We start from the raw sequence: 11,613 nt of genomic DNA, 5'->3' as shown, positions 1-11,613 counted from the left end.
GAAGCATTTTAGCTATCAATTTGGGGAATTAAGCATTTCCAGCTCCTAACAGACAGCATGATGGCGTAAGTGTAGATAAATGTTAAATTGCTCCAAAGCTACCTTAGGGCAGTTGCCACCCTGGTTTAAACCAGGACCTGGGTTACCTTAAGTGCTGCAATTGAAAACAAACACTTGAAGGGCTGAATAGCTTTCTGGATTGTTCCAAAGCCACACAGATAAAAGGCAGTGCTGACTGGCATTCAGGTTACAAGCACCTGGCTCAACCAGTTCCATCAGCCCTGGGATCAGCCCTGGGATCAGCCCTCCATGTTGAGACAATGTTCTGATTCTTAAGGCAGGCAAGTCAACTTGGTTTTTTCCTGCTATTTCTGCAGATCTCAATCGTTACAGAAGCTTTACCTGTGAGGGAGGAATTGTGTTCTCAGAGCTTGTGGAGCAGGCAGGGTTCTGGGAGTCCAAGGAAAAATAAACACATCTCTTTGCTTACGGAGATTAGCTGCTACTTTTCAAAATCACATGCTTTCAATTTCCTGATCTTAAAAAAAACAGCCCTGCAGGGTGACATGCAGGAACGCCCACCAGCTTTTCTCTGGCTGGACCCAGCCAGCCGCTGGGGTTCTGAACAAACACCTTTTAAAATATTGCCTAGTTTCCCAGGGAGTTAGGCGTGGGTCTGTCTCTAACCGGGGACCCCAGGTGTCTTTTCTTCTCAACCCCAGATTAACCCACATGGACCAACCATGTAAAACAGCTTTGTGATTCCAAATTTGTCACCATGCTCCAACAAAAAGATTCAAATCTAAAACTTTGCATGTGTACATAAAACCCATAAACACAGATGTCTGTCTTATTCCATCTCTAAAACCTCAAATCCCAAAGTGCCATTAATAAAGCCGCCCAGGTGGGAAGGAGTGTACATCCAACAGCATTTGTACATTTTTCACAAAACATACCTCATTTCATCCTTGGTACAAACCTCTAAGTAACTATTCGCTCATGAGTTCCACACCTGGAGAAAGACCTGGTGACCGCAAGACCTTCCCGAGGACGTGGTGCCAACCAAGCCAGAACCAGGAGTTAACTCAGGTCCCTATTTCTTTTTTTTTTTTTTTTTTTTTTTGAGACAGAGCCTCAAGCTGTCCCCCTGGGTAGAGTGCCATGGCACTACAGCTCACAGCAACCTCCAACTCCTGGGCTCAAGCGAGTCTCCTGCCTCCGCCTCCCAAGTAGCTGGGACCACAGGCGCCCGCCACAACGCCCGGCTATTTTTTGGTTGCAGCCGTCATTGTTGTTTGGCGGGTCCGGGCTGGGGATTCGAACCCGCCACCTTAGGTGTACGTGGCTGGCGCCTTAGCCGGTTGAGCCACAGGCGCCGAGCCAGGTCCCTATTTCAAATCCCAGACTCACAAGAGAATTGTTTATACTTTCCACTTAGTTGAAGATAAACAGTAGTCAGAACATAAAATAAATGTATAGTATTTTTAAATGACAGGAGATAAAACTAATGTCATGTAGTGGTGGAATAAAAACTTCAAAGCTTAAGGATTTATTTTCTTGAGTGTTCTTTATTTTAATCCTCTTATTTATTTATTTATTTTGGAGCCAGAGTCTCACTCTGTTACCCTGAATAGAGTGCTGTAGTGTCACAGCTCACAGCAACCTCAAACTCTTAGGCTCAGGAGATCCTCCTGCCTCAGCCTCCCGAGGAGCTGGCACTACAGGGACCTGCCACAACATCTGGCTAATTTTTTCTATTTTTAGGGGTCTCACTTTACTTAAGCGGGTCTCAAACTCCTGAGCTCAAGCAATCCTCTTGCCTTGGCCTCCCAGAGTGCTAGGATTATAGGCACAAGCCACCGAACTAGGCCTGAAGAACTCTTTAAGTAGCTTCAGAAGCAGATTAAAACTTAATCACTAATTTAACTAATCCTGATTAATAATGCACTTTGCTTCGGTAAATGTGTTTTTGTCACATACTTTTACTATACAAGCCACGGGCTTTGGAACCAGGTGTGTCCGTCAACAACTGAATGGATCAAGCAAATGTGGTTCATCGACACAACTAAATAGCCTTAAAAAGTAGAAAAGCCTGTCATTTGTAACAACAGGCACGGACCCGGAGGAGTTTATGTTAAGAAAAATAAGCCAGGCACAGAAAGATACCACGTGACCTCACTGTCACGTGGAGGGTAAAAAAACGTTGATTTAACAGAAACTAGAGAGTAAAATGGTGGTTACTAAAGACTGGGGAGAGGGAGGATTGAGGAGACCCTGGTCAAAGGAAACAAAATTTCACTTTAAAAATTTAGTCCAGGAGATGGATTAAACATTATGGTGACTGCAGCTAAGAACAGTAGACTGTACTGTATACCTGAGAATTGCTAATAGAGTAGATTTTAAGTGAAAACGTGTGAGGTAACACGTACATCACAGAGCTTGATTTAGCCTATTCCATAATGTGTGTATAAAACCCAGAATTGTACACCATAAATACATACAATTTTGGGGCTGGGTGAACTGGATAACCACATGTAAAAGACTGAAACTGGACCCGCACCTTTCGTCACTTATAAAAATAGACTCCAGATGGATGAAGGACTGAAATCCAAGACACGAAACAATAAAAATCTTACAAGATAGTGTGGGAAAAACTCTTCGCGATGTTGGACTGGGGAAGGATTTTTATGACAAAGATTTCGGCAGCCATTGCAACAATAAAAATTAACGAATGGGACTTAATTAAGCTGAAAAGCTTTTGCACGGCTAAGGAAACAAGTAAAACAAAAACCTTTCAGAATGGAAAAAGATATCTGCAGGGTATGAATCTGACAAAGGGTTGATAACTAGGATCTATAGAGAGCTCAAATCAAACAACAACAAAAAAAAGAGCAAACAATCCCGTCTACCCGGGGCAAGAGATATGAACAGAACCTTCTCTGACGAAGACAGATGAACGGCTGACAAACATTTGAAAAAATGCTCATCGCCCCTGATCATCAGAGAAATGCAAATCGAAACCCCCCTGAGATATCACCTAACCCCAGTGAGAATGGCCCACATCACAAAGTCCCAAAGCCACAGATGCTGGTGGAAAGAAGGGAACACTTTTACACTGCTGGTGGGACTGCAAACTAATACAACCTTTTTGGAAGGAAGTATGGAGAATCCTCAAAGAACTCAAATTAGACCTCCCATTTGATCCTGCATCCCATTACTAGGCATCTACCCACAGGAAAAGAAATCCTTTTATCATAAGGACATTTGCACTAGACTATTTATTACAGTTGTATTTACAATTGCTGAAATGTGGAAACAACCTAAATACCCACCAACCCAGGAATGGATTAGCAAGCTGTTTTATATATACCATGGAATGCTATTCAGCCATTAAAAAGATGGAGACTTTACATCTTTTGTATTAACCTGGATAGAGTTGGAACACATTCTTCTTAGTAAAGCATCACAAGAATGGAGAAGCAAGAATCCAATGGACTCGATTCTAATATGAAAGCAGATGGGCTAATACAAGGTGGGGGGTAGGGGAATGAGGGAGCAGGGTGAGTGCAGGTAGGAGGGGGATGGGAGGTCACGGTGTATGGCACAGCTTGGGGGTGGGACACAATTATAAGAGCGACTTTACCTAACAAATTCAATACCTAACAAATGCAATCAGTGTAAACGAATTCTTTGTACCCTCAATGAATCTTTAACAATAAAAAATAAAATTTAAGAAAATTTTATACTTACTAAGGTGTGCTTGGGCTGGGCGTGGTGGCTCATGCCTATAATCCTAGCACTCTGGGAGGCTGAGGCATGCAGATAGCTTAAGCTCATGAGTTCAAGACCAGCCTGAGCAAGAGCAAGACCCCGTCTCTATTATAAATGAAAAACTGAGGCAAGAGGATCACTTGAGCCCAAGAGTTCAAGGTTGCTAGTGAGCCATGATGCCACAGCACTTTACCCATGAGACAGGGCGAAACTGTCTCAAAAAAAAAAATAAACTTTAAAAAGTGTATTTGGTACCCTGGGATTCTGCTTCCACACCCTCCAACCTCAGAGGTACCCACTGTTCTGAAGTTGGAGACCATTTCTGCCCACATTTTCATACACTTAAAAAGCAACACAAGGTACTAAACTGTATTTACCTAAGTGACGCGCAAATACTGTGCCAGCTGTTCTTTCTCCAACACTGTTTCAGGCTTATTTGTAGATTTTAAGCCATGTGGTTATAGTTCATTTATTTTCCCTGCTCTGTAGTTTTCCATTGTATGAGTAGACCACAGGTTACGTATCCATTTTCCTGCTGATGGATATCCAGGTGGCTCTCGATCTTTCAGTATTACAAACACTGCCACCTTGCACAATCCTGTTTATCTCTCGCCTCTCCCCGCATCATTACTACCCAGGGGTATTTGCATCTCTAACTGTACTGGACACTGCTCTCCGAAATCACTGTACCAATTTCCAGGCTTTTAATTTTCCCCTAATCTGACAGGTTTGAAATGATACCCCATTGTTTTTTAATGAACAATTCACATACGATGAACTATGTCAGTTGATGCTTGTTGACAGATACACCCTTCCTAAATCAGAACCACAATCGAGATACAAAATTATTTCCATCCTCTCCTGGAGTTTCCTTATGATTTCATGCAATCCATTCCATCCTTCGCCTCGGTCCCCACGCAGCCACTAGCCTGCTGAACAACAGATTAGTTCACATTATAGAAGTTCTATGTAAATGATCTTGTACGCTATGTTCTTTTTTTTATTTTTATTTATTTTTTGCAGTTCTTGGTTGGGGCTGGGTTTGAACCCGCCACCTCCGGCATAGGGGGCCGCCGCCCTGCCCTGTTGAGCCCCAGGCGCTGCCCTGCTGTGCTCTTTTGTGTCTGGCTTCCTCTAGTGAGCACAGTGATTTTGAGATTCTTCCGCACTGCTGTGTGTATCAGTATTTTGTTCCCCTTTATTGTACAGAATTGCAACATTCTGCCAACCCATTCACCTGTTGCTGGACATTTAAAGGGGTATACATCCAGTCTGGGGTATTCCACAAAAAGCTGAGATGACCATTTTCTTGTGGACATCTGTTTTCATTTCTCTTGGGCAAGTTCAAAGCGGAATGACTGGGTGCTAGGACCAGCTTCTGTCCAACGTTACCCAGGCTTTTCATTGGCATTTCCCTAATAACTAATAGCACTGAATATCTTTTCCGTTGCTTATTGGCCCATTCCTGTATTTTTTGTGAAGTGTCTGTTTAAATCTTTTCTTAATTGGGAATATTCCTTGAGCTTGCAAAACCTCTTTATGCATTTTGGAATTTAGGATTCAGGACCTTTATTAGAGATACCTGGCAAATATTTCCTCCCAGGTTGTAGGTAGAAATTTCGTGTCTTCTGAAAAGCCTAAGTTTTGAATTTTAATGAGGTGATTTTTTAATTTTAATGAAGTGAGAGCAGATGTCCTGGTCGTACTACTGATCTCAAGGGGAAAGTGCAAAGAACGATGGCCCCCGAAGACGTCTATGCCTAGGGAATTAAAGTTGCAGATGAAATTAAAGTTTAATTTCAGCAGACCTTAAAATAGGGAGATTATGGTGGACTATCTGGGTGGATTTAATGTAATCACAAGAGTCCTTAAAAGTGGAAGAGGGAGTAAGAACAGTCTGTGTCAGAGCAATGAAAGGACTGGGAGGACAGAGCAATGAAAGGACAGAGTCTGAAAGGACTCTGAGGACAGAGAACATGGGACAGGACCTGGGAATGTGAGAGGCCTCACGAAGCTGGAAAGAGAAAGAGAGGGATCTTTTCCTAAAGCCTCCAAAAGACAACACAGCTCTACTGACACCTTGATTTTAGCGCAGTCAAACCGACATCAAGACTTAACCTACGGACCGCAAGATACTAAAGTTGTGTTGTTTTCAGCCACTCCGTTTGTGGTCATTTATCCTAGCAGCACTAGAAAGCTAATATAGAAATCCTGAGATTTCTCACGACTAAGGATGATGTCTGCTGTTGGGTTTTTGTGGCTGTGCCGTCTATTCTCTCGTGTCTCCTCTGGTTCAATCCTGGAACACGATTTTAACTCGACCATTGCCCCGTCCGCTCTCATTTTCTTTCTTTCTGTCGCCCGCCTCTCTCATTTAGAGCTTTCCCCATGTTGACGTCATGATGTTCTTTCTTAGCTTCTATCGTTTCTTACATCCCTCCAGCATGTTTTCAAACATCTGGCTACTGTGTTCCTCTGGTCACGTTTAAATAAAATGGATTTTTCTATATTTTTCCTCCTCTATTCTATTCCTGTGAAGCAGTTTGAGGGTGGGCCAGGATGGTTTTCTTTTATTTTTTGAGACATTGTCTTACTCTGTTGCCCCAAACTCCTGGGCTCGAGTGATCCTCCTCCCTCAGTTCCCAAGTAGCAGCCAACTCCAGGTGCCCACCACACCATACCTGCTAATTTTTTCTCTTATTAGTAGACAGGAGTCTGGCTCTCGCTCACGCTCCTGACCTCAAGTGATCCTCCCACCTGGGCCTCCCAGAGTGCTAGGATTACAAGCCTGGGCCTGGCCCCAGGGTGTTTTTCTAGCTTCATGGTCCCAGGGCCCTCTCTCCTGCAGTTACTGCAGAGTATTAGGTAAGATGGCTTGCGTATCACTGCCTCTTCAGTACTTTCTGAATTGTGTCATTTAGTCCCCTCTCTACTTTATCCAACTCCCCTCTCCTTTATCCCCAGAGCCTTTCCCTGTCATTGAATCTTCCATTCCTGTTACTCTGTGTCCCCTGTTTTTAAGGACTGTGCAGATACACTGAGCCCTCAGTACCCTCCCCGCTTTCTGCAGGCCCCTCTCTCTAGCTGCCAGTTGAATGCAGTACAGCCTCCTCCCAGGTTTGTGTGGTTTTTGGATTTACCAAGTGAGAGTCCCACCTCCACTGGGGATCTTTCTTTGGGGGGCTGAGCACATGGTGGCAAACTCTTGAGTTCTCTGGCCTTAGGACCATCACAAATCCCTGCTCCCTTCTCTCTGCTCCTCCAGAGCTGCTGTTCCCAGGTCATCTTGTTGCTATGGACAGTTTTAACACACACTACTCATATTCTGGGATTCACAGAGATATTGTCGCCTGGTTTTAGTCAAGATGGTATCCTCATATGCTTCCAATAGTTGTTTTTTAAATTTTTTATTTTAAAAGTTATTTGCATTTTTCTATTTACATCGTAATGCCCAGAATAGGACAAACCAAGCTCTAGTAACAATTAAATTCAAACTGTTCAAAGACTGTTCACGTCACAAGGTCCACAAGGTCAGGAGGCTCTCCTGGTCGCTGTTCTTTAGCAGAGACACGTGTGCCTTCGATGCTTCCATATTACAAATGCATTGTTCATAGCCGAATAGGAAGACAAGACAATGGCCAATCACGACAGTGAGGTTTTTTTTGGTTTTTTTGGGTTTTTTTTGTAGAGACAGAGTCTCACTTTTTCGCCCTCGGTAGAGTGCAGCGGAGTCGCTCCAGCAACCTCCAACTCCTGGGCTTAGGCGATTCTTCTGCCTCAGCCTCCCAAGTAGCGGGGACTACAGGCGCCCGCCACAGGACAGTGAGTTTTACTGCCAAGCCTAGAAGTTGCATAGATTACTTGCCCACACACATCTCACTGGCCAGAATTCAGTCACATAGCCCCAAACTAACTGCAAGAGAGGCTTGGAAAGAGACCAGAGCTCAGAATTTCTGATACAGCTCTGTACAGGTGCACAAGCTATCTGGTGAAAGGCGGCAGACTATGAAAACCTAAGATGCTGCCTGGCTCTTCCTCTATCTGTACCAGGATGGACGATGGAATCTGACTAAAGACCATGCCATCATTTAAATAAGGTTTTAATTCCACTTAACAGTATTTTAAATAAAAAAAATCAGTAAATCAAACTATTTTCAGGTCTGCATCAAACCACGGTCTCCACAAAGAGTCTTCAATTGCTAACAAATTTGGGGGGTGATAAAGTCAGCATATAATTACATAAAATTAAAATGTCTCCAATTATAAAGGTTCCAGTTAAATATGTCTTCTGGAATTATAGAGAATTACACTACCCCATTCACATGAGAAGTAAGAAAATGTAGTCTGGCATCATTCAGAAATGGATGTGTGGTCACAAGCATTCCAAATATGTGATATACATACACACAAAAGAAACGTAACTTTATGACAATGATTTTTATTACTTTTAGCCTATTACCTTTGACACTATAAATATACCCACTAGAAAAAAACCCCACAATATTTAAATAAGAATTAAGTTCATGAAAGTTCACAAAATACAACCAATGTATTCTGACTTATCATTGTGTTAAATATTTCAACTTTACTTTTCTGGCATGGTCAGACCACTGAAAAACATTTTCATACTATTTTAATTTGGGGATATAAAATGGTAGTAATCTACTAAATTTTTCACTATAAACATTAACATGGTAATTCTCAAAATACTGAAAAAACTTTAATAAAAGCAGAACCCATATTACAGCAACTTATTCTTTTTGAACACATCTTCAAAGCGCACATTTTAATTAATAGTATTTCTCTAAAAACTAGTAGTTTGAGTTTTGCATTTCCAGTCAATTTTCCCTTGTCTCAAAATTGAGCCCCTGGAGGGTCAGAGGAGGTAGGAACGCACAGGTTTCCAATGAACTCCATTAAGGCAGCAGAATTCCCAGTCATCATGTCCATGAAGACCAAGAGAAAGATGTCGAGGAGAGCACTGCAGGTCTGCCTTACATCCTAGTTCATCTTCAGGAAAGAATTTCTCCACAAACATACCTTCTGCACAAGACAATAAGCTTAAAAAGCAAGAAGTCAAGACCATAAATTGCCCAGTTTAATCCAAGTGGCAATGTTATTGGTTTTGAGCCTGAAGAACAGAACGAAGCTTCTGTTTCTCTACAATCACATCCTCACATCGGGCTCATTTCAGTTTAAATCACACAGTGCGGCAAATTCCAAGAATGTCTGACATGCCGATGTTTAAAATAAAGTACAAAAATAAAATTCAAATCAAATGATTTTATAGTTATCTATGTCATGTTCCCCTTAATTGGCCTTTCACTGGCCTGATAATTTAAAATAAACTGTAATTATAGTAACATCTGTAATTTCAAGTACTATTGTTATTAAAAACGTATAACCTAGGACCCCAAAATGCAATCCAATATGCTGTTTGGGGTATGGTTTACTTTTCAGTGAAGTTTAATATTAGCTGAAGTATTAAAGTGAACCAGGTCATTATTTATTCTGAAGTACTCATCTCAAGTACCTTATCCCTCAAAAGAAAACAAAAGGGAATTTTATTGCTATTGTGGAATTGCAAAATACTAGAGATTTACTTAAATTTCCTATTATTCCCCTTAAGTCTCACTTGAATGTTTGATTTTTTTTTTTGAAGGGGGCAATGGCTTTAGAATTTCTCCTCATTGCAACAAAATTATTCACCAAAAATATCTAAAGTACAAAAGAGAAAATGGTCACCTGTTACTTAACCAAGATGTAATTTTCTGGTCCCTAGTAATAGCCACTTTAGGGGCATTTAGTCAAGTCCTAAAATAGCAGCTTTTAAAATTAAGGCAACATTGCCCTATTCTTACCTGCTTTTTCTATTACCTAACTATCTACCATTGTTTATAAGAGCAGTTTCGGATTTCGGCACCCTCAAAGGCCTCTTGTAATATAAGAAGAGTTAACATGAATGTGTTCTCAACATTTAAAAATTATAGTAAAAGTTACTATATTCAAGGTCAACAAACACCTTATCTTTCTACTTGGAATTCCAGGGTAATTTCAGTCATTCCAGCATGTATAAAATTACCTCTTAAGCTACTGACAACATAGAATACAAATTTTCTACAAAAATACAATGTGGTAGACACATCACTTCTTCCCTGAAATAGAAATTTAATATTTGGAAAAAAAAAAAAAACCTGTAAACTTTTGGCTACATTCAAAATATAACCTTTAAAGACTTATATTATTTGAGCTTTTGGCAACTGGAGCTCTTATCAGCAGATTTGCATTACCGTAATATTTTAATGTCACAGTAATTCTCAACAGTTTATCTTACTCTTATATCTGTTACCAGGAGGAGAAAAATGGCTTCCTGCAATGAACAGTCTGGGTAAAAGAACTGTTCAGGTGGACAATCCGACCCTGACCTCCACCGTGACTCCGTTCCACAATTATACAAGGCATTTGTACCAGCTGGAAAGGACTTTTCCCATCTTTCAATGCCTGAGTAAGATTTAGGATCTGTGGAAAGAAGAGAGATTCTCACCAATTTTAAAAAGATAAAAGGCTTCACTTTACTGACATTATTTTGGCCATTTACTCACTATAATTTTTATTTCATCCATTTAATGCACACCAGATTGTGCTGAGGAATAACTACTATAAATATGCATTATGTGGATATATTTAATGTTAAAAAACATTACAAAATTAGAATTAAATAACATAAATGTACAAAATTAGAATTAAATAACTTTTGCCAATTGGTAACTTTAAAATATTCTGGAGTAAACCTATGTCCAGGACCAATGGAATCATGAATGAATAAAGTGAAGGGTTCCACATATTCCATTCAACATACTTGTAAAACTTAAATATTAATAAATACTGTTTAAATAGTCTGGTTTTAACTAAATACATGCCTTATCTACTCATTCAACAAAAATGTATTGTATGCCCACTACCATGTGCTTGGTTCTGTTTTAAGCGCTAGGGATACAAAAATTTAAAAAAAAAAAAACAAAGCAAAGTTCCAGACTTCAAAAAGCTTACAGTCTAGCAGCAGGAAGAGTTAACAGAGGTGAATAAGCAAATCATTCCATGCGTGAGAAGGTCAAAGCACTATGGGAAAGCATGAAGCAGGGAAGGGGCGTAAGGATCGGGGGAAGGTAGCCATTTTAAATAAAGTTTTATTTAAGCACTTAAAAAAAATAACTAGGAAAAGTAAACTATCTTATATTCTACGCCCAAAGATATTCTTGGAATTTCTACTTGAGCACACAAATAAGGTTATAAAACTCAATGCATAGATTATAGCCTATTCTACTCTCTATTCAGATATAATAACATTTTAGTCATTCTTTTTTATTTTTTCCCTGCATATCAGGAATAATTCTCTTTATTATGTACTTTATAAATGCAGATGTTTCCTTCAGGTATCTGAAACATATAATTATACACAAGCAATACGTTTTGATTGTTCTTGTAATGACTGGTCAGCAGCGACAAGCATAAACATTTCAACATAAAGCCACATTAATAAATAAGCTTCATAATATTTTGAATAGAATTCTATAAACTAGATGGTTTAGTTCCTAGAAGATTTAGAGTATTTAACAGATCAGGAAAATAGACCTCTATTACAATAGTAATTATAGCTTACATTTGTTTTAGGATACCTTTAAGTTTTTCCCTTAAGATTTTTTAAATTGGCTCGGCGCCTATAGCTCAACCGGCTAAGGTGCTAGCCATGTACACCTAAGGTGGCGGGTTCAAATCCCCAGCCCGGACCCGCCAAACAACAATGACGGCTGCAACCAAAAAATAGCCGGGCATTGTGGTGGG

The 11,613-nt window shown here is 40.3% G+C and overlaps 1 protein-coding gene across 2 annotated transcripts in view; it reads right to left on the bottom strand.

The window, feature by feature from the left end:
- Positions 1-8,123: 8,123 nt before the first annotated feature.
- Positions 8,124-11,613, bottom strand: part of PI4K2B (phosphatidylinositol 4-kinase type 2 beta) — a 33,865-nt gene continuing 30,375 nt past the window's right edge. For both annotated transcript variants that reach the window (XM_012807457.2, XM_023515348.1), the window contains one exon: positions 8,124-10,290. In XM_012807457.2, coding sequence (XP_012662911.2) covers positions 10,117-10,290 — 174 coding nt within the window. In that variant the 3' untranslated portion in view covers positions 8,124-10,116. The remainder of the gene's footprint in view (positions 10,291-11,613) is intronic.

Source organism: Otolemur garnettii, unplaced genomic scaffold (genome assembly GCF_000181295.1).
Source record: "Otolemur garnettii isolate 467f Iridium unplaced genomic scaffold, OtoGar3 scaffold00069, whole genome shotgun sequence".
NCBI lineage: Eukaryota > Metazoa > Chordata > Mammalia > Primates > Galagidae > Otolemur > Otolemur garnettii.
The sequence above is the reverse complement of the archived record's forward strand: the minus strand, read 5'-3'. Positions and strand labels throughout refer to the sequence as shown.